This window comes from Gopherus flavomarginatus, chromosome 12 (genome assembly GCF_025201925.1).
Source record: "Gopherus flavomarginatus isolate rGopFla2 chromosome 12, rGopFla2.mat.asm, whole genome shotgun sequence".
Taxonomy (NCBI): domain Eukaryota; kingdom Metazoa; phylum Chordata; order Testudines; family Testudinidae; genus Gopherus; species Gopherus flavomarginatus.
The window spans coordinates 547,063-568,811 of NC_066628.1; the positions used below are offsets into that span (position 1 = coordinate 547,063).

At 62.5% G+C, this 21,749-nt stretch overlaps 4 protein-coding genes across 15 annotated transcripts in view; 1 reads left to right on the plus strand and 3 right to left on the minus strand.

The window, feature by feature from the left end:
* LOC127032761 (DLA class II histocompatibility antigen, DR-1 beta chain-like) overlaps window positions 1-7,799 on the minus strand; it is an 84,004-nt gene extending 76,205 nt beyond the window's left edge. Inside the window, exons 1-6 of one of the 2 annotated variants that reach the window (XM_050920306.1) lie at window positions 7,634-7,795; window positions 5,431-5,703; window positions 4,323-4,604; window positions 3,108-3,218; window positions 2,774-2,797; window positions 2,008-2,405 (exon numbers count right to left, since the gene is read on the minus strand). In XM_050920306.1, coding sequence (XP_050776263.1) covers window positions 2,392-2,405; window positions 2,774-2,797; window positions 3,108-3,218; window positions 4,323-4,604; window positions 5,431-5,703; window positions 7,634-7,739 — 810 coding nt within the window. In that variant the 5' untranslated portion in view covers window positions 7,740-7,795 and the 3' untranslated portion in view covers window positions 2,008-2,391. Of the gene's footprint in view, window positions 1-2,007; window positions 2,406-2,773; window positions 2,798-3,107; window positions 3,219-4,322; window positions 4,605-5,430; window positions 5,704-7,633 lie in introns of those variants that run through there. The other variant, XM_050920307.1, reaches the window with a different exon arrangement.
* The window catches only part of LOC127032765 (HLA class II histocompatibility antigen, DR beta 5 chain-like), an 84,065-nt gene extending 76,205 nt beyond the window's left edge, over window positions 1-7,860 (minus strand). The window contains exon 1 of the mRNA XM_050920337.1: window positions 7,794-7,860. The gene's annotated coding sequence lies outside the window, so the exon portion shown is untranslated. The remainder of the gene's footprint in view (window positions 1-7,793) is intronic.
* The window catches only part of LOC127032759 (HLA class II histocompatibility antigen, DR alpha chain-like), a 414,007-nt gene that overhangs the window by 119,024 nt on the left and 273,234 nt on the right, over window positions 1-21,749 (plus strand). For 6 of the 9 annotated variants that reach the window (XR_007768904.1, XR_007768908.1, XR_007768907.1 and 3 more), the window contains exons 2-6: window positions 10,102-10,119; window positions 11,373-11,630; window positions 12,219-12,500; window positions 12,705-12,855; window positions 13,297-13,645. Coding sequence is in view for 3 of the 9 variants with exons in the window: in XM_050920296.1 (XP_050776253.1) it covers window positions 10,102-10,119; window positions 11,373-11,630; window positions 12,219-12,500; window positions 12,705-12,855; window positions 13,297-13,300 (713 nt within the window). In the remaining 6 variants the exon portion in view is untranslated. Of the gene's footprint in view, window positions 1-10,101; window positions 10,120-11,372; window positions 11,631-12,218; window positions 12,501-12,704; window positions 12,856-13,296; window positions 14,046-21,749 lie in introns of those variants that run through there. The other 3 variants (XM_050920296.1, XM_050920299.1, XM_050920298.1) reach the window with 3 other exon arrangements.
* Window positions 2,008-21,749, minus strand: part of LOC127032762 (DLA class II histocompatibility antigen, DR-1 beta chain-like) — a 287,605-nt gene continuing 267,863 nt past the window's right edge. For all 3 annotated transcript variants that reach the window (XM_050920322.1, XM_050920313.1, XM_050920310.1), the window contains exon 6: window positions 2,008-2,405. In XM_050920322.1, the coding sequence (XP_050776279.1) occupies window positions 2,392-2,405 (14 nt within the window). In that variant the 3' untranslated portion in view covers window positions 2,008-2,391. The remainder of the gene's footprint in view (window positions 2,406-21,749) is intronic.

Here is a 21,749-nt window from a genome sequence, read left to right on the forward strand (position 1 = left end):
TCCCTTCCAGTCCTAGAGTCTATGAATCTATGAATCCTGTCTCTGGGAGGGGAGTGGGGACTAGTGGTCAGAGCAGGTAGGACTGGGAGCCAGGACTCCTGGGTTCTCTCCTAGTTCTGTGAGGGGAGTGGGGCTGGTGAATCAGAGCAGAGGGAGAGGAGGTGGCTGGGAGCCAGGACTCCTGGGTTCTATCACAGTTCTGTGGTTTCTGACAAGTCCCTTGCCCTCAGTGTCCCCTCTGTACCGTGGGGTGAGGACACCAACTGGGGCTGCATTTCACTCACACTTTATTTCTCTCCAGTGCAGGTGTGGGGCTGGGCCAGGCCCCGAGTGCCAGCCGGGCTGCAGGCCCGAGGGGCGGGGGGGGTTTGGGTGGAAAGTCCCTGGCACCGAAATGACGCCTACCCATGGGACCTGGTGTCTCACTGACGCACAAACAGGCAGAGACGCTAGGCTGGGGTAAGCACCTCCGGGGCTCGGCCAGTGGCAGCGTGGCGCTGACCCGGCATCACCGGGCGCTGGGTAGAGTCGGGGTGGGAGGGTCGGGGAGCAGGGTGTGCTGGATGCTGCTGGGGCTGGGGCTGGAGGGGCTCAGAACCATCCCAAGGGGAAAGTGAAACCAGGGTGAGGGGAAAGCAGGCGTCAGTCTGTCCCTCTGTCCACTCACAAGCAGACGGGGCGTTAACCCTTTCTGGGTCGCGGGGATGGGGAAATGTCTCCACTGGACTGTGGGCAACTGCACGGGGACTTTCACGCTGACACCGGACTGACGGCCCTGTACTGCAAAGGCTCCATGTCCTGGCCCCGGCCCCCTAAGCCAGCCAGTCCCCTGCCCTGAGGCTGGATCAGAGCCCCCAGCCCCCAAAGGGCAGAGGCCCCATGTCCCATCCCTGACCCCCTGAGCCAGCCAGTCCCTCCTTCCCTCCCCTCCGGCCCTTCAGTGCAGCCCCATCCACTTGCCCACAGTGTCAGGAAGGTGAATAGCCGGGGGGTGAGGGGGCAGGAGCAGGGACGGGATGGTCCGTGTGGGGTGCTGAAGAGAGGAGACTCCAGGGCGGGGGGCCTTGGCCAGCAGTAGGAGCAGCAGGCCAGGCTCTGAGTGACTCACACAGATTCACGCCCTCGTCTTGTGTCCCCTCCCGCGGGAACAGCCCATGGGAGCAGCTGACAGGGACGTCCCCATGGCCTGGTCTCCCCGCTCTCTGGGACGTTCCCCCACCAGGATCTCAGAGGTCATTGCACCCGATAGTACTGGGGCCAATTCCCCCCCTAGAAATGCAGCCACCTCTGGGGTGGGGCCTGGCAGCTGGGGAACAGCACATGGCACTTTGGGACAGGAAGTGACGGGGACACCAGTACCCAATGGGAGCAGTGGGGGGATGGGCCAGGGGAGCGTTAATGGCCACAGTTGGGCAGCCCTGGAACAGGGTGGCAGCGCAGGCTGGACTGGGGGGAGGGGGAATGTGAGCACCCAGCTTTGACTCCCTGGGGGGTTTGGACCCCTGGATAACAACTGCCCTGCCCCATCCGTGAGGTTCTCCCATAGCCCAGCTCACTGACAACCCCCTCCAGCCCAGCCCTGCCCCATCGCTGCCCCTAAGGCCAGGGTGTCCATGCTGCTGGGCTGGGGATGGGAGCATCTCCCCCTCTGCAGCTGCCTCTCCCCTGGGAAAGGGGCTTGGGGGCCCCCTTCCCACGGCCTCCTCCCTGCTGCCCCCACCCCTGGGGAAGGAACCAGTCTGCACTGGGACTGGGAACCCACAGCCCCCCCCAGGAGCCACCCCCACCCGCAGAGCCCCCCTCTGGGGTACTGCCCCCTCCCTCCAGTCAGATCCGGCCCTGCCCAGCACAGCCCTGATCCCTCCAGCCGCTGAATGGCCCCAGGGTGTGTCTGGGGAGTCCCCCCAGGGCAGCTGCTCTGTGCCCTGAGTCCCCTCCTCCCAGCCAGAGCCCAGAGCCCCCAGCCCCGTCCCGGCCCTGTGGGAGCAATGAGCATGGAGCCGGGGGGAGGAGAGGGGGGGCTGGGAATGGTTTATTAGGGTGCAGCAGTTCTAACAGCGCCCAGCCTCAGTCCAGCTTCCCCCCCGGCTGCGGAGCAGCATCCCCCAAAGGTTCCCCGAGGGCAGTGGGGTCAGCGAGAGGGAAAGTGGGGCTGGGCTGGGGCAGGGAAAGGGTTAACACAGGAGGGGTCACACCGAGGCAGACCCTGCAGGGACTGAGGGGCAGGGACGGGTCCCCGGGGGGGCAGCGCGGGCTGGAGCCAGGCAGAGCGCAGGGAGCAGAGGGGGACAGGAAGGGACCGGCCCCAGGTTCGGCATTCTCCGGGCTGGGTGAGGTGCTGGGAGAGACGGACGGAAACTCCTGCCAGCTGGGGGATCCGACGCCCAGGATCTAACTCAGGAGCCCTGCAGGGAGAGGGGAGAGAAATCAGCCCCTGGCCCTGGGGCTAGCAGGACGGATGGGGAATTTTCTCTGCCAGGCCCCAGGGTGCCCCAGTGACTCTGCCCGGCAGCCGCAGGGCTGGGCGATGCTCAGCAGGACCCAGGGCCCTCTGCCCCCAGGAGCAGCTCAGGGATCGGCCTGAACGGGGACTGAGGGAGCTGCAGTCTCCTCCTCCGCGGGGCCAATGCTCCAGTGCCCAGTTGCCCAGGGGCTGAGCTGGGCGGGTGTCATGCGCTGAGGGGCAGAAGCAGCTGCCCCACGGATGCCCCAGGCAGCTTGTGCTCAGTGTGGAGGGAGGCGGGTTTAACAGGGGAAGGGGGATTGAAATTACCTGCAGGTTGGGGAACGGGGCGCCCTGAAAAACAAAGAGAAACATGGTCAGAGCCCTGGGTGGGGAAAGCCGATTCCTGGGGGTCAGAGCTCCAGCCCCTGCCCCACAGCATGGAACGTCCCTCACTAGGAACCCAGCCCCCTCCGGCCCCCAGGCCTTGGGTTACTCCCCCTCCCCTGTTATTACTGTAAATCCCCAACCCAGAGTCCCGGTGGGCTGGGGGGAGGCTCTGCAGGGCAGACTCCCTCCTTGGCTAGTGTTGGCGGGTTCCCCTGAGCCCTCCCCAGTTCCCCAGCCACACTCTGGTGCCCCGCTCCCACCCGGAGCCGTCCACCTTTCTTATTCTTCAGGTAGATGAGGAGTCCGGGCGCCAGGAAGATCAGCCCCAGCACGAAGCCCCCGACCCCTGTCAGCATCTTGCTCCTGGCGGAGTCAGACTGCGCCTCTGAAACAGGGACATGGAACGGGCCAGGTCAGAGCCAGGGGCCTCCGGGCTGGGCTCCCGTCTGCACCAGTGACCGGTGCCGGCCGGGGCAGAGCCAGGGGCCTCCGGGCCGGGCTCCCATCCGCGTAAAGCTGAAATTGCGCATGTTAAATGCGCATAAGATGTGACAGACCTGTACTGCGGAAACCATTGAATCTCTGCTGCAAGAGGAAATCATTCGTGCGTGTACTTCTACGTGCAATTCTCCAGTTTGACAAAAACCAGATGGATCATGGCATATCAGTACTGATTATCAAAAATTATATGAAGTGTCTCCAGCTGTTACAGCTGTTGTAACCAAAATGCCTAATCTAATTAATCTGTAAATCTCAAAGCAAAATGGTTTTCTACCATTGGCACCTATTGGGTTTGAATATAACGATAAGCTTTAGATAATGAGTTCAGCACTTCTGGGAGAGTGCTCCCAGCGTGGACATGATCAGTACTTTACCCCGAACCTAAATTCTCACGAGCGTTGACGTGTAAGAAAGACAGCAGCAAATGAATTCCATGATACTGAACAGTCAGCAAACCCCACCTCAACCCACTGCAGGAGCAACTAACGCAGCACCCTGGATTTCTACTCCGCACACGGAGTATAAAAACCAGGAAGTGAAATTAATCAAAGTTATTAATAAATACTTCAAAGTGCTCAGAGCAGGAAAATGGAGCTTCCTATGGAAAACTCCAGCAGGAACCACTCCCGAATATTGATGGTCAATCCATGAGAGGGCACCAGACAAACACCATCTCTAGGAGGATGTGACTAGTACGTGGTACTTATCTTTAGGGGTTGTATGTGCTGTGACATTTAGACCTTTGTTGGTAACCCTAATAAAACTGCTAAAAGAGAGACGCTCGTGTACGTGTTAGGTGGCTATGCTCCCATGGGCTCTAAATCCAGAACAAACAGAGATAACATTGTTGATCTTGAGGCTGTAGCCCAGATCTGAACCCACTGAAACATAATTAATATTAAATAGAATAAAAGGCTACAGTAGACAGCGCTTTGAAGTCTTGGCTTGGGGTGGTATTTGTGGGGGCTGGGTGACCCAGCACTCTTACCCCAGTGCACGGCGATGGGGCCCTGCAGGCTGATGTGCTCCACCTGGCAGGTGTAGATGTCCCCGCGCTGGGGGCTCATCTCCAGCATCACCAGGATCTGGAAGGTCCAGTCTCCATTCTGGAGCAGCTCCGTGGACACCACCCCGGCCGTCTGCTCCTGCCCATTCTTCAGCCACTTGATCTCGATCCCCGAGGGGTAAAACCCCGTCACGGAGCAAACCAGCAGGTGGGAGTGGGGCTGGGACCCTGATTTCGTGGGGGAAACTTTCACCTTGGGCTGAACTGGGGTGAGAAAGAGAGAGAGCGAGCGCGCTGGGGAAGGGTCTAGAGATGGAGGGGGGCTCAGGGAGAACAGGTGCCCCCCCATGGAAATATTCACCCCCCCATATGCCCAGCACCTGCCAAGGGTGATGCTCCCCAGGGTGTGTGGAGTCCAATTCCCCCAACCACACACACGGCGCCTTTCCAGGACAGGGCATCCAACCCCCTGATATTCCTGGCAGCTGCCTGGGGCAGGGCACCCTGGATGTGTGGGTCCCGTTCCCCTGTATGTGCCCATGACAGACAGGGCTCCCCACGGTGTGGGGGGTCTGATTCCCTAGGCACCCCATTCCCCCCTCACTGCCCCGGGGTGGGGCTGGTTCTCTCCTGCCCCCCATTGTCCCAGGCAGGATCAGCAGAAAGGGCCTGAGGGGAGTTGCGTCCTCTTACCCCCTGGGGACAGAGCCAGGGACTGTCTGACGCTCGGGGCCCAGGGAGACGGGGGTCTCAGCCCAGGGACCAGGGGCTGCTCCCACCCCCTAGCCAAGGGGCACCCTGAGGGGGGAGGGGTGGGGTTGGGAAGTTCTGCCCCATCGCCTGGTCCCCACAGTGCAGGAAGGAGGGTAGGAGCCGCAGCAGCCGCCTGCCCCAGATAGTCAGGTGGGGCGCTGGGGGCTGAACCCCTCAGAGGGGTGGGGGGCTGGGAAAGGGGAGGGGTCAGCTACCCCCCCAGACTGACGTGGGTGGGGCTCTGCGCTCTGCCGACAGGGGGCGCCGCAGCCAGACCCGGAGGCGGTGGGGGGCTCCCCCCGTTACCCCGCCCCCTCGGAGCCCCGGCCCCGCTCACCTGTGCGGCCGACCATCTTCCCCGTCTGCGCCACCCCGTAGTTGTGCCGGCAGAACCGGTCCACCTCAGCCCGCGCCTGCGCCAGGATCGCCTGGTCCTTGTTCCAGTGCTCGGCCTGGGGCCGCCCCAGCTCCGTGTCCGCCACGTACACCCCCAGGTCGCTGTCGAAGTGCAGGAGCTGCTGCCGGTTGTAGATGTAGCGGTCCAGGAACCGGACCCGCTCGGTGCCGTTGGTGAACAGACAGTCAGACTTCCCCTGGAACACGACCCGCCCTGCGGGGGGAGACGGGCTGGGCTCAGGGACCCGCCCCGGGTCCCGGCATGTCCGTAACTCCGAGCACAGACCGTAGGGGCCGCAGCGCAGAGACGGGGAGGGGGAGAAACTGAGCGGAGGTGGGGACACCGGGACAGGCAGGACGGGGCTCCCCGGGGCGCTGGGGTCTGACCCCCCCCGGATACACCCAGCGCTGCCCAGCACGGGGCTCCCCGGGGCGCTGGGGTCTGACCCCCCCCCGGATACACCCAGCGCTGCCCAGGACGGGGCTCCCCAGGGCGCTGGGGTCTGACCCCCCCCGGATACACTCAGCGCTGCCCAGGACGGGGCTCCCCGGGGCGCTGGGTCTGACCCCCCCTCCCGATACACTCAGCGCTGCCCAGGACTGGGCTCCCCGGGGCGCTGGGGTCTGACGCCCCCGGACAGGGGTGGCGAGTTATATGGGCCCATGGTGCCCCTGTTCCAGCAATATTCAGGGCCAGGTCTCTCCCACCGCCCCCACATGTCTCCCCCAAAGCATCCCCTGGCCCTGCCTGCTGCCCCCGCCTCTCTCCCCCAAGCGTCCCTGCCACTCTGCGCTGGGCTCGCTCACTGGCCGCCGGGCTACGCGGCTGCTGAGCCTGCAGACGGAGGAGGGGCGCATGTGATCCCCCTCCCCCCGACACCCACCAGGAGACAACTCCGACTCGGGGGGGCTTCCTGGAGTCTGGACCCGAGCAGCTGGGGCTTGGGTGAGTGTCGGACTCCTGACACCCTGCCCCCCCACCCCGCAGTCACCATTCCTGCCCCACGCTTGGCAGGGGCAGCCCCACCCCCCAACCCCAGTGAGGCTACGGTGAGGGGCAGCAGCAGGGAGGAGGTGCTCAGTGACGGCAGCTCCACCCCCTCCCCCGCCCCCGGCACCCAGCAGAAGGGAGATGAGGGGGCTCCCTGCACGTGAGCAGCTGGGGCTTGGGGAGTGTCATGACACCCTGCCCCCCCCCATCAGCAGTCACCACTCCTGCCGCATCCCCTGCCCCTTCCCCCCCCGAACAAGGCCGAAAAGTGCTGGCTGCCTCCTGAAGAATGTCACAAAAGAAGGGGCTCCGTTTGGCTTTAATGTTAGAAAGTGTTTGCGTTGGAGGGTTATTGAGCCAAGTGCTGGGTTGTTTCTGTATTCAACAGAGTATTAAAGTTGATATTCAGCTAAAAAAGTTTTCTTACAATAGTGATTCTGTGCAATAGAGGGAAACTGCAAACACTCATCGTTTCCAGTCCAGTTTTACATTATTTTAAAATATAGATTGGCTACAAGGCAGGTGTGGGGGGAGGTGGGACTTGGACCCGGACCCGTTCTAGGCACAGCCAAAAATTATACAAACCTGCCGCCCCTGCCCCCGGATACACCCAGCGCTGCCCAGGACGGGGCTCCCCGGGGCACTGGAGTCCCACCCCCCTCCCCCGATACACCCAGCACCTCCCCAGGACAGTGCTCCCTGGGGCGCTGGGGTCTGACCCCGCCCCGCAGATACACCCAGCACCTCCCCAGGACAGTGCTCCCTGGGGCGCTGGGGTCTGACCCCGCCCCGCAGATACAACCAGCACCTGCCCAGGACGGGGCTCCCCGGGACACTGGGGTCCCACCCCCTCGGATACACCCGGCCCCTGCCCAGGACGAGGCTCCCTGGGGCACTGGGGTCTGACCCCCCCCCGATACACCCGGCCCCTACTCAGGACGGGGCTCCCCGGGGCACTGGGGTCTGACCCCCCTGGATACACCCGGCGCTGCCCAAGGACGGGGATCCCCGGGGCACTGGGGTCTGACCCCCCCCAGATACACCCAGCACCTGCCCAGGACGGGGCTCCCCAGGGCGCTGAGGTCTGATCCCCACGGATACACCCAGTGCTGCCCAGCACGGGGCTCCCCGGGGCGCTGGGGTCTCTACTCACTTGGGCGCTCCATGCAATGAGCCAGGTGGGTTCTCAGCACCATCAGTGTCACTAGCAGAGCCCCAGCCCAGCAGCTCCCGGCCCCCAGGATCCGACCCGCCCCCATCGCTGCTCAGGAGGGAGAGACCTGGAAACTCGTCGGGACCCCCCAGACTGAGACCTTCTCTGCCCCGCTCCGAGCACCAGCCCCGGGACGCTGCCCACGGCCCCGGGGATTGGGCACCCCCAGCCCAGGGGCCAGTAAGCACCGGGGCTGGGCAGCATCATCAGTCGCCAGGCAGAGCCGGCCCCAGCAGGGCTCGGTTCCCTACTTCTCCCTCACAGGGGGCAGAGCAGGGCCTGGGGTCGGGCTGCAGGACTCGCCTGGGGCCTGTTATGGCCCCGGGGCAGCTGGAGAGCGGGGCCAGCCCAGGGACCAGCCCCCACCAGAGCAGGGCCCCCAGCAACGGGCCTGGGACCCTCCGTCCCCTTCCCCTGATACCTCGACCCTCTGCTGCTGGATGGGGCAGGATGGGTGTGGGGAGGTGTCTGGGTAAATTTAGCCCCAGGGGAAGGTTTGGGGCTGGCCCCACAGGGAGAAGTTCTGAGCTCCCCTGTCCCCCACCTTGGTGGGCAGGACCGGCTCCAGGGTTGTTGCCGCCCGAAGTGGCGGAGGAAAAAAAAAAAGCCACGATCGCAAGCGGCACCCCGGCAGTAGCTCCACCACCACTTTCTTCTTCAGCGGTAATTCTGCGGCTGGTCCTTCGCTCCGAGCAGGAGTGAGGGACCCACTGCTGAAGAGCTGGACGTGCCGCCCCTCTCCATTGGCCGCCCCAAGCACCTGCTTGGTGGGCTGGTGCCGGCCCTGTTGGTGGGCCTGAGCCCTGCCCCCAGGCACCCTACCATAGAGCGGGGGCTCAGTCTCCATGGGTCAGGCACAGCTCGGCCTCCCAGCTGCTCCCACCCTCAATCTCCCTAAGGGGCTTCCCTGGCCCCCCCCATCTCTGAGCCCCTCCCCCTCTCTGCTGCATTCAGCCCCCACTCCGTGGGGCAGGGCCGGGCCAGTGTTCCCATGGCCCAGCTGGGGAGGGAGGCCCAGAGGACTAGGACCGGCACTAGGGGTTTGAGCACCCTAGGCGCACAACAATTTCGCCGCCCCGCACGCTGGTCCCGTATCTCCGGTGGAGCTGCCGCAGGCATGGCAGCTCCACCGGAGCCGCAGGAGCAGCCGACTGTCCGCAGGCAGGACTGCAGCAGCTCCACCGGAGCCGCCTGCCGCCCTCTCCGGCAAAATGCCGCCCACCAATAATCCTGGCACCCTAGGCGATTGCCTAGGCCGCCTAAATGAAAGCGCCGGCCCCGCAGAGGAGTCAGTGACTGGCCTAGGGTCACACACAGTCTATGGCAGGGCCAGGAATGACCCCAGGGCTCCTGGGTCCCAGGCCAGCCCCCAAACTAACCCTAACCAAAGCCCTCTCTGGCCTCTCCTGTCCCTAGACCCTCAGCCAGGCGCAGTGTGACCACCCAGCGCATTAGCGGGGAGAGAGTTGGTGCCAGGGCGGGGGGCGAGGGGAGTTGGGCAGGGGACAGGGACCAACCTTCTGCACACGGCCCAGAACAGATGGGATGGGGGGAGGGAGTTTGGTCACTAACAGCAGATTGGAGCTGGCAGCTTCTGGGACAGATCCTGTGTCCCATCCCCCACCCCTGGGCCAGCCAGTCCCCCACCCCCACATCAGAGCTGGTGCCCCCTAGACAGAAAGGCCCCGTGCCCCAGTGTCCCATGGAGAATTCCCTTGTTACCTGTCTGTGCCCTGGCCTGCACTTACTGCTTATCCTGGCAAAGATCTGTGCTGAGATCCGTGGGTCAGGATGTGACCCCTACAGGGAAGAGCTCTTAGGATCAGGGGGTGACCCCCCGCCCCAATGCAGAGCTGTGCCAGCCAAGCCCCCGCTGTGCACACAGCCGTGCTGCAGGTGTCTATGGACAGGACGAGTGCCGTGCGGGGAGGTGCTGTCCCCACACCAGGGACAAACCCCCACTAGTGGCACTGCGTCCACACTGGGGACAGACAGTCCCCTCGCGGCAGTGCTGTTCCTGCACCGGGGACAACACCCCCCTCCCCGGCGGTGCTGCCCCCACACTGGGGTGCTGGTTGGAGCCGCCCCACAGTCCGGGCCTGGCTGTGCAGCCTGGGAATTTCTCCATCTCCTCTGGGCGAGGCTCGGGGCTGCTGCTCTGCCCGGTAACAGCCTGGTCGGCGCAGGGATTTCTGCCATTGGGCGCAGGCCCCTGGGCTGGGCTCCCCTGGCCAATGCTGGACACTGCCTCCCAGCCTTGCCCCCCCCCGGGGTGTGACATGTGCCCCCCCGGGGTCCCCTAGTGCTGCCGGCCCTGCACCCAGCCCAGTGCCGGGGAGAGGAGATGGGTGCAGGACGGGGCGTCCCCATGGCCCAGCTGGCCCTGCTCACCCTGCTGGCCCTGCCAGGCGCCGGGGCGGTGACAGGTACGGGCGGGGCGGGGGCATCTGGGCCGGGGGGGGCAGCTTCACCCCCATAGCGCCCAGCTGCCCCTCAGGGAGGGGACAATGGGGGGCTGATGGGGCAGGGAGGGGCACAGGGGGAGCCGGATTGGGGAGGAGCCTGCAGGGAGGAGGATGTCGTGCCATGGCAAGCAGGCGATGGGGTGGGCAGAGAGGGGTCAGAGGGCTGATCTGGACAGGGTGGGGGCTGCAAGGGGGAGGGTCTCACCCCTGTAGCAGGGAGGGGGGAGGGGAGGCCGGCACAGGGGCAGCAGAAGAATCGTGAGGAAGTCGCTGTGGTTTGGGTATGACACAGCCCTGCCCTAGGGGTGCAGCCCCCTCCCCCACAGGGATTCAGGGGCTGATCCCCCCCAGGGGGGCATCAGGCATAGGGGAGATGGGGGAACATTCCCCAAAGAGCCACGCCAGGGCCAGATCCTGCTGAGCAGTGAGTGTGTCTGTGCAGAGCAGGAATCCCCTGGCCCCGCTCCCCGGCCTGTCCCTGTTGTCCCCCATCCCCCCAGGGCTCAGACCCACGGGGGGCGGGGGCTCTGTGGGGCCGACTCTCCTTGGCTGGTGGTGGCGGGTTCCCTCCTTTGCAGTCACTCGGTGAGATCCTGCCGGGCGAGCTGGGGTCAGCGAATGACTCCCTAGAATGCAGGTGCCCAACTCCTTTGGGCCCTGGGGACTCCCAGCCTCAGCCCCCAGCCAGACCCCTCCCCCCTGGAGTATGTCTGACCCCCCAGCGCAGCTTTAATGTCTCTGGCTGGGGAGTTCCTGGGTCTCCCAGTGACTGACCCAGGGGTGTGAGTGTCGGAGGCCAGGGACTGAAATCTCTCGAGAACCAGGTCATGATGACCCCGGGACATGGAACCAGCCCCAGGTACAGTGGGGAAAATGGAATGTCTCCCCCCTCCCCATTTTTGATTGTGGTCATGTCCCCCTTCCCACGCTAAGTGGGTAGAGGCCTGGACACCGCTACTTGGATGGGAGACCTGTAGTGAACAAATCAGCATGGGGGGAGCACAGTAGTATGGGGCGCTGTCCCCTCCCAGGCAGCGCTGACCCCAATGCCCCAGCATGATGCCAGGGGTCCCTGTGCTCCCTGTGGCTGCTTTCCCCTCACACCGAGGAGTCCTAATGCCAAGGCCTGGGAGCTGGAGGGGCTGTGACCTTAGGGGGAGCACTCAGACCCCGTTCCCTGGGCAGGGCCTGTGCTGACACCCATCTCCCCGCAGCAGAGAACATACTGTCCCAGGCGGAGTTCTACCAGCGCACGGACCAGTCCCAGCAGGGGTCTGGGGAGTTCATGTTCGAGTTCGACCAGGATGAGATCTTCTATGTGGACCTGGAGAGGAAGGAGACCGTCTGGCGCCTGCCCGACTTCGGCAAGTTCACCAGCTTCGAGGCGCAGGGCGCCCTGGGCAACATCGCCGTGGACAAGCAGAACCTGGACATCCTGTTCCAGAGGTCCAACCACACGTGGGCTGAGAATGGTACGGCACGGGGAGCACCTTCCCTGCCATGGACCTGACCCTCCCCCTACCTTTCCTGCCAGGCACCCCTCCCGGGGCCCTCTCCCCGCCTTGCTCACCAGTGGGCTCTCCCCTCCTCACACGGCTCCAATACCAGCCCCCACCAGAGACTGCGCGTCCCCACTCAGCTCCTCTCCCAGCCCCTGGAGTGCTCTGGGGAGCCAGGCAGCCGGGCCAGGGCTCTGCAGGGCAGGGGGCCCAGGCAGTTCACACCCTCCAGGCTGGGGGTCCCCGGCAGCTCCTTTGTGAGGGCTGTTCGTGGCCCTGCCCAGCGCCAGGCCCTGCCCCTGAGGGATTCTCTTCCCTGTTCCTGGTGCCCCATGAGCCGTCAGGGCAGGGAGCTGGGGTGGCCCCGGTGACGCCCCCACAGTCCTGGGGACAGACCCCTGAGCTGGAGTGTGAGCACCAGGGACTGACTGGCTCAGGGGGGCAGGGAATGGGACACGGGGCCTTTCCCCTCTACAGGGCGCCGGCTCCCATCTGGCCCCAGGGCAGGGACTAGCTGGCTCAGGGCCAGGCAATGGGACCCACTGACCCCTGTCTCCCCAGTGCCCCCTGAGGTGACCGTGTTCCCCGAAGACCCCGTGGAGCTGGGCGAGCCCAACGTCCTGATCTGCTTCGCGGACAAGTTCTTCCCGCCCGCGCTCAGCGTGACGTGGCTGAAGAATGGGCAGGAGGTGACGGGGGGCGTCTACGAGACCGACTTCTACCCCTGCCAGGACAACTCTTTCCGCAAGTTCTCCTACCTGCCCTTCCTTCCCAGCGAGGGCGACTTCTACGACTGCCGGGTGGAGCACGGGGGGCTGCCCGAGCCCTTCACAAAGCACTGGGGTGAGGCCGGGGCGCCGGGGACCCTGCTGGGCACAGGGCTGGGAGCCAGGACTCCTGGGTTCTTTTCCCGGCTCTGGGAGGGGAGTGGGGGCTGGTGGATTAGAGCAGGGAAGGCTGGGAGCCAGGACTCCTGGGTTCTATCTCAAGTCTGGGAGGGAGGGGCAGGAACAGCTCCCCTCACTCCATGCCCGTCCCTCTCTCCAGAAGCCCAGGTGCACACCCCCATCCCTGAGACCACAGAGACCCTGGTGTGCGCCCTGGGCCTGGCCGTGGGCATCATTGGCATCATCGCGGGCACCATCCTCATCATCAAGGGGATGAAGATGAACGCTGCCCGCAACCCGCGGGGCCCCTTGTGAGTAGCCGCTGCTTGGAGAGGGCACCCGCTGCATCCACAGCCCCTGGGCTCCCCCAGCCAGCCATAACCCTCTCCCACCCACACCCCTGGGGAAAGCGTCCAGCTCCTGTTCCCCCACAGCCAGCCACAGCCCCTGTGCCCACCCAGACCCTGGGGAGACCCTTCCACCCGCTGTGCTCCCCCAGCCAGCACAGCCCCTCCTCCACCCAGCACCCCCTCAGGAAATACCCCCACCTGCTGTGACCCCCCCCAGCCACATCCAGAGCCCCTTCCCCACCCAGCACCCCCTTGGGAGACCCCCCACCCATTGTGCCTGCCCAGACAGGACCACCTGTTTTAATGGGAGGCTCTATGGGGGTGCTGAGGAGTGGCCCCGATCCCTGCTAGCCTCATGTCAGGGCCCAGTGCTCCTGGTAACCGACCCTCTTTGCCTTTCAGGTAAACGCATGGAGGAGGTGGGGCCCCTGAATCCCCCAGGTGCCTTCGTGGGACCCACTCGCACGCCCCCTGTGCGCTGCCCCCAGCGTCCCTGCTCCATGCCCGTTGGTGCCAGCTGCTGTACTCAGACCACTGGCCCCGTAATTGTGCTGAGCCAACCCGCTAGAGACTCATCAGGGAGCCGGCCCCTTGGGCTCCCCACTTCTCCGCACTCCTGTGCCGGACTTGGAGGGGGCACCTATCCAGGGAGAGGGCTGCTGCCCATGGGGCTGGGGATGAGGGTCACCCCTCGTCAGGGGTCAGCAGGGCCCATGGGGCTGATCCAAACCCCATTGCCGTCACGGGGAAGGTTTCTCTCGACTCCAGTGGGCGCTGGATTGGGCCCCAAGCCCGGCCCCTATTGGCCAGAGGCTGCTGTCAGTCACCCCAGGTAAAGCCCCTCCAGCCATTACCCAGAAGGCTTTGGGCCAGATTTGGCCATTCCCGGTCAACAGGATCCAGGTGGGGTGGGATCGGGCCCATGGCTGGCGGTGGGGCAGTCCCAGTGCCCGGCTAAAGGCCCCATCGCACCTGTGTGCAGCTCCCCTGGGGTCCAGCCCTGCTGAGCCCAGCGCCCAGCGTGGGGTCTGTGTGGGAAGGGCCCAGTCCCTATACAGCCCCCGCCCTGTGCCCCGTGTGTGTCCACAGCCCTGCGCCCCCCATCTCGCTCTGCAGCTTTGCTAACAGCAATAAAGTGGGTTTGGGACGTTTCTGAGGTTTTGATCCTGATTTAAAATCTGGTCAGTCTGGGCCGTGCCCGCGGCAGCCTGTGTTAGCCCAGCCCAACCCCTGTCTGTCCAGGGGCTCTGGGTTATACCTGGAGTTAAGGGAGTTTGGTAGGAGGGGTAAGGAAGGAGCCAGGACTCCTGAGTTCTATCCCTGCTCTGGGAGAGGAGTGGGGGCTAGTGGCTTAGACCAGGGGTGGAGTTTGGGAGTCATGACTCCTGGCTTCTATTCCCATTGCTGATACTGACTCAGTGAATACCCTTGGGTAAATCACCTTCATGTGCCTCAGTTTCCCCTTGTGTGAAACGTGGCCAGTCTCCCCCTGGGGCGATGGTGGGAGCTCTGGGGCTGAGGGATGGTCCATGGAGCACTTTGAGCTCATCCCATGGCCAGGAGCCCTGGAGCAGGGCAGGGCTCATGGGCCAGGCTCCCCTGGAACTGAACCCCGCAGGGCGAGCGGCTGCAGAGAGACGCTGGCCTGTCTGGGGGCTGCGGTGACGTCCCCCAGGCTGGGGTCACTGTGACGTGAAGGGCAGATCCCCCCTCCCGGAACATGGCACTGAGCCCCCAGCCCAGCTTCCTCGCACCCCTCCCCTGGCATGTGCTGGGAGACCCCACCCCACCCTGGCTCCCACCAGCAGCCATTGGCTGCTCCAACCCGCCAATAATGCCACCAACCGACCAAGCTCTCCCATTGGCCGCTGGAGCCTTGGACCAGCCTCCTGCACGTTCCCATTGGCTGCCGCCATCCAGCTGTCCCTGGGGGGAATGTTCCCAGCTCCCTTTAGGCAGCTCCAGACACAGGCCCTGGGGCCCTGCCGGATGGGGAGGCCCTGGGGGGCTGGGTGCGTGGCTGGGGGGGCTGTTTCCAGTGGGGTCTGATGGGGCCGGGCCCTGGGGGGGGCTGGGTGCGCTGCTGGGGGGGCTGTTTCCAGTGGGGTCTGGCAGGGCCTGGCCCTGAGGCCAAGGCTAGTAAGTAGCTGAGTGAGCCGAGAGACGATGTAACCCCGCCATGGGGCGCCTCTGCAGGGACACCAAGACTGTGATGCGGCTGATCATGATAGGACAGGTCAGTTACACTACGGCGCAGCTGGGTTCGCTTGGTACCTGGGCCCATTCACATGTGTTTTCACACAGCCAGGTGCAAGATAAATGAGGAACAAATATTTAATAATGGGCACTTCAGCCTAGCAGAGGACGGTCTAACACGGTCCAATGGCTGGAAATTGAAGCTAGACCAGTTCAGGTTGGAAATCAGGCACAATTTTTACCAGTGAGGAGAAGAAACCAGTGGAACACGTTACCCAGGGCTGTGTCGGATTCTCCACCCTGGCAAAGTTTGGATCATGAATGGCTGGTTTTCTCCGAGATCTGCTCTAGGGCTTATTGTGGGGCAGGTCTCTGGCCTGTGTTGCACAAGGGGTCAGAGGAGATTACAATGGTCCCTTCTGGCCTTGGGATCTACAAAAAATCTAGAAAGGCTGTACATCTAGGAACCAAAGCTGTAGGCCCCACAAGATGGCTGGGTGGGGCTGTATCCTGGGAAGCAGTGACTCTGAACTGGACTTGGGGGGGGTCATGCTAGAAGCCAGTTGAACACAAGCTCCCAGAGCAATCTGTGGCTAAGGGTAGGTGCACCTTGCAACTAGACGTAATGGCTGGCCTGGGCCAGCTGACTCAGGCTCATGGGGCTCAGGCTGTGTGGCTGTTTCATTATAGTGTCGACTTCTGGGCTTGGGCTGGAGCCAGGGCTCTGGGATCCTGTGACGAACTGGGAAAGTTCTTAATGTTTTCTCTGAATACTGTGTTGGTGCCTCAGTGTCCCCATGGCAGTTCTTAAGTATCTGGCAGAGCAAAGGGCCAGTGTACCTAAATGCCTGACACTCTGTCTCCTAGCAACTGATGGCCTGGGCCCCTCCTCTGCAAAGGTGCCAGCTGAAGGTGTTGGAGACAAAGGGATCAGGTGACCTCCTGGCCCGGGAAAGGGGCTGGGAGGGGTTGTTAGTCTGGAGCTGGCTGGGGTCAAGGGCGGAGGGCAGACCTGGGGGTCTGGCTCACTGCCCCCCAGAATGGACCCAGACGAGGGGTCCGGTTCGCTGTATCTACAAGCTCTGTTTTAGAGACTGTTCCTGTCATCGAATAAACCTCTGTTTTACTGGCTGGCTGAGAGTCACGTCTGACTGCAAAGTGGGGGTGCAGAACCCGGTGGCTTCCCCAGGACCCCGCTGGGGTGGACTCGCTGTGGGAAGCGCACGGAGGGGCAGAGGATGCTGCATGCTCCAAGGAGAGACCCAGGAGGTGAAGCTGTGTGAGCTTCTTGCCCTGAACAAGTCTGCTCTAAGGGAGAGGAGGCTCCCCAAAGTCCTGCCTGGCTTGGTGGGGAGCAGTTCCCGAGCATCGCCCGGTGACTCCGTGACAACTGGTGGCAGCGGTGGGATGTACTGCACCCCGTGAATGGCGCTGCTTGCAGTAAGTGACTGGGGAGCAGTAAAACAAAGGAGGGATAATGAGGACCAGGCGTGCTGAAGGCTCAGAGAGGGACGGTTTCAGGGGGCGGTTAACCTCTGGGAGTGTGTGACCAGCGAGAAGGACTGTTGGAGTAACGGGGTCCCCCTGAGGACTGCAGTGAGCAGTCTCAGGGGCGGAGGAGCTTGCCACTCGACCCTGGGAGAGAGAAGGATTTTTGCAGTAGCAGGGTTCCCCTGGGGATGGCAGGAGCAGTCCCAGGGGCGGAGAAATCTGCAGCTCGACCCTGGCAAAGAGGTGGTGACCACGAGAAGGGTTGGCACACCAGGGGTTCTTCCTGGAAACCATGGGGGAGCCAAGAGCACACAGGCCTGTGAGTCCAGAGCCACTTGGGAACGGTGAAATGATGGCCTATCACCATCTCCTTAAGAAGGACTTTGTGATCCTGTGCACAAAGAGAGGGTTACGCATGGGGAAGTTCACCAAGGCACAGTTAATCATGCAGTTGGAGGAGGAGGACCGCTCTGAGGAGCAGATTCCTGGCCCAGATGGGGCTACAAGAGGATCTGAGAGCAGCTGGAGCAGCAGCCAGGCATCCCCGGGAGTCTGGTCCCCAATCAGACGAGGGTCTTCACGATTGGGTTCCCCATCAGGAGATTGGAGATGGATGGGATGGGAGCAGAGCCCGAGAGAGCGAGAGGACCGTGAGAGAGAGCAAGAGCCCGAGGAAAAGCTGCAGGAGAAGCAGCAGCAGCGTGGACTGGTGATGGTGGAGCAGAGAGACATAGGGGGCTGCCCAGGGGTCAGTGGGGAAACACGCCTGCGGGGGCGAGACCCTGGGACAGAGAGAACTGTGGTGGTGCAGCCCCAGATGCTGAGGGACTGTGGGACCTGGGTGAAGTTCCCTGGGGTGAAGCCCCTTGCCCTGCCTATGGCCCAGATCCCTGTGCAGACCCAGGAGGGGTCAGGCTGGCTGGTAGTTGGGGTTCTCCAGGATATCGGCTGGGAGGCCCTGTTGGGGGGTGACTGTCTTCCCATGGGACAGGAACCAGGCCCCGCTCCTGTAACGGCCGAGGGTTTGAATTCTAATCCAGGGAACCAATTGGCTAGGATGGAAATGGTCAGTGAAAATGCAAATGACCTGGCTGGCAGGGGGGAGGGGCTGCTGGGCTAAGGATACCTGCCTACCTGTAACCAGCCCCCTGGGGCTGAGTGGGAGGGAGAGATGCTCCCCGCCCCCCTGCACACCGGAGACGGGGCTCAGGCTGGCTCTGATGCTGTGACCAGAGCAGAGAGCTCGCTGCCTGCCCCCACTGGGACAGCAAGGGCAGCGCTGAGCATGGGGGGAGCTAAGACCCCAGCTGAGTGGGGGGACACCCAGGCAGGGCAGGTCAGCTGCCAAACAGGTTTGCCTGGTCCAGACGTGCTGCTGGGAAGTGATTACACAGCAGGAAGGGAGCTACCAGGGACAGGGCTCAGGGGGGCTGTGACCCCAGGTCCAGCCAGCGAGAGGGAGCAGGTCCCACTCCCTGCCCCAGCTGCTGAATCCCAGACTGAGCTGCAGAGGGATCCCTCCTTGGAGAAGCTGAGGGAACTTGCTGGCCACAGCACTGCAAACCCCCTTGGGGAAGGCTGCAGGGACAGAGTCCTGCAGGAGAAGGGATTCCTGTACCGGGAATGGGCTCCCCAAGGGGAAGTAGAACTGAGGGGACCCCTGGACCTGAAGGGGGAGGATTGGATGGAGAAGGGGGAAGACCCCCTGGGGGATCTCTTCCCTGAGGTGGGAGCCAATCTCCCCATCAAGTGTTCCCCGTTCAGAGTCACTGGGAAAGCAGCCCAGAACCTGGAGAGAGAGCTCAGGAACATGCTGGCTTTAGATGGGATCCAGCCATTTTACAGCCCATGGGCCTCACCCGTGGGGCTGATCCCCAAGGGAGACAGGATGATCTGGTTTTATGAGGGCTATCAGAAGCTTAAAGCCATCACAGTGTCCAATGCTGACCCCATGCCTAGGCCTGGGGAGATTCTAGACAAGCAGAGGGCGATGGAGAACTTGGCCCTGGCAGACACTGATAACATGTGCATCTTTAGCCAGACCTGGGAGGAACAGGTGTCCCAGGTGAAGAGGGGGCTGGGCTGCCTCAAGGAGGTGGGACTGACCTTAAAAGCTGGAAAGTGTAAGGGGGGACGGCAGAGGTGTTGCGTCTGGGCCACAAAGTGGGAAGCGGCTTCCCAAGCCCAGAGCTGGCCAAGGCCAAGATGGGGGCTCTTAAGTGCTGGGAGAAGACCCCGTCCCAGTTTGGACCCCAGAGGTATTGGGGTAGCAAAAGGGTTCAAGCCGCATAAACCTTCCCACATGCGGCCTGCAAGTGCCATCAAGCACACCCGACCTAAGGGAGGGCGTGAGACTGGACTGTCCTGGTGTAACTCACACCAAGGAATGGGAGAGATGCTGGGGCATCCATGGGAACGTTGGTGGGTTCGAACTTCCCCAGGTCACTGGCTGGAGTGACCTCGCTCAGTTCGGTCTCGAAGGGGGGAGAGATGTGACGAACTGGGAAAGTTCTTAATGTTTTCTCTGAATACTGTGTTGGTGCCTCAGTGTCCCCATGGCAGTTCTTAAGTATCTGGCAGAGCAAAGGGCCAGTGTACCTAAATGCCTGACACTCTGTCTCCTAGCAACTGATGGCCTGGGCCCCTCCTCTGCAAAGGTGCCAGCTGAAGGTGTTGGAGACAAAGGGATCAGGTGACCTCCTGGCCCGGGAAAGGGGCTGGGAGGGGTTGTTAGTCTGGAGCTGGCTGGGGTCAAGGGCGGAGGGCAGACCTGGGGGTCTGGCTCACTGCCCCCCAGAATGGACCCAGACGAGGGGTCCGGTTCGCTGTATCTACAAGCTCTGTTTTAGAGACTGTTCCTGTCATCGAATAAACCTCTGTTTTACTGGCTGGCTGAGAGTCACGTCTGACTGCAAAGTGGGGGTGCAGAACCCGGTGGCTTCCCCAGGACCCCGCTGGGGTGGACTCGCTGTGGGAAGCGCACGGAGGGGCAGAGGATGCTGCATGCTCCAAGGAGAGACCCAGGAGGTGAAGCTGTGTGAGCTTCTTGCCCTGAACAAGTCTGCTCTAAGGGAGAGGAGGCTCCCCAAAGTCCTGCCTGGCTTGGTGGGGAGCAGTTCCCGAGCATCGCCCGGTGACTCCGTGACAGATCCTCACACCACGCGGGCTCCTAGACCCTGGTCTCCAGCCCAAGCCTGGCAGTTTACACTGCAATGAAACAGCCCCGCAAGCCCATCAGCTGGCACGGGCCAGCCGTGGGTGTCTAGTTGCAGTGTACATATACCCTGAGACGGTGACTGTGACCATGGGCCATATGAACAGGGGAATATTGGGCAGGGAGGGTATCACCTCTGTATACAGCCCTGGTGAGACCGTCACTGGCTGCTGTGTCCCGTTCTGGAGTCTGCCCTGCAGAAAGGCCATTGAAAGGTTCAGAGAGGAGCCACAAGGAGAATTCAAGGTTCGGAGAAACCTGCCTTTGAGTGAGAGATGGAAGGAGCTCAGGCTATATAGTTTATCCAAGTGAAGGTTCCTGGAGAGGAGATGTCTGAGAGCAGGGGGCTCTTTGATCTCACAGACAAAGCTGAGCGAGAGCCAGTGGCTGGCAGCTGAAGTGAGACAAATTCAGATGAGAAATAAGGGACACATATTTAATTGGGAGGGGCACTAACCATTGGAATGACCCAGGGACACGGTGGATTCGCCAGCACTTGGAGTCTGTACATCAGGCTGGGACGTTTCTTTCTAACAGACCAGTTCTAGTTCGACTACAAGATATGGGCTGGATGCCGGGATCCCTGGGGGCAATTCTCTGGCCAAGGCAGCTCTGGATCCATGACTGAGTGTGGGGTGAGGGCCCCAGAGACTTGGTACTGACCTTCAGGAGAGGCCAGCAGAGCGCTCCTGGCGATTACTGCCCCACAAAGCTCCCTCCTGGGCCCTGGCTGGGGTACGGGAACTAACAGCATCAGGGAGAGAGCCCTGGAAATACCGGGATGGGGCAGGACCGGGAGCTGCAGGGCAGCACTGGGGGCAGGTGGCAGTGGGGAGAACTGCAGACTGAACAGTGGTGGGGAGGGCAGGGCACGGTGCCAGCAGGGTCTGGGGAGAGGCCCAGAGACAGAGGTTGGCAGGGTCTCGGGCTGAGGGCACTGCCCAGGGTGGGGAGTGGTGAGGGGTGGGTCTGGAGAGGGTGTAGCAGGGTCTGGGCTCAGGAAGGTGTGATGAAGTGGGTTTTTTTCTTGTTTTCTGTGGTTTTTCCAATGGTTTGTATGCAGAGGGGGTAGGACTCAGTGTCCCTGGGTGTTACTGGTTTAACGAGGTGAGGGGAGAGGGAGTTTGTTGGTGCACAGGACCGGAGAGGGAACTTGGGACCCCAGCCAATGGCCTAGAGGATGGAGATCCAGCGACTGGTGACCTGATAACCCAAGGACCCAGCTCAGGAGTCACAGCCGGTTGTGGCCTGTGGGGGACAATGGGCTGTGGGGAGAGGACCCCAGTGACCTGACCAGCTGGCTCCAGCCAGAGGGACCAGAGGACAGAAGAGGGGAATCATAGAATATCAGGGTTGGAAGGGACCTCAAGAGGTCAGCTAGTCCAACCCCCTGCTCAAAGCAGGACCAATTCCCAATTAAATCATCCCAGCCAGGGCTTTGTCAAGCCTGACCTTAAAAACCCCTAAGGAAGGAGATTCCACCACCTCCCTAGGGAACCCATTCCACTGCTTCACCACCCTGCTAGTGAAAAAGTTTTTCCTAATATCCAACCTAGACCTCTCCCCACCCCCCGCAACTTGAAACCGTTGCTCCTTGTTCTGTCATCTGCCACCACCGAGAACAGTCTAGATCCATCCTCTTTGGAACCCCCTTTCAGGTAATTGAAAGCAGCTATCAAATCCCCCCTCACTCTTCTCTTCTGCAGACTAAACAATCCCAGTTCCCTCAGCCTCTCCTCATAAGTCTCGTGCTCCAGCCTCCTGATCATTTTTGTTGCCCTCTGCTGGACTCTTTCCAATTTTTCCACAGCTGCCTTGTAGTGTGGGGCCCAAAACTGGACACAGCACTCCAGATGAGGCCTCACCAATGTCTAATAGAGGAGAATGATCACGTTCCTCAGTCTGCTGGCAATGCCCCTACTTATACAGCCCAAAATGCCGTTAGCCTTCTTGG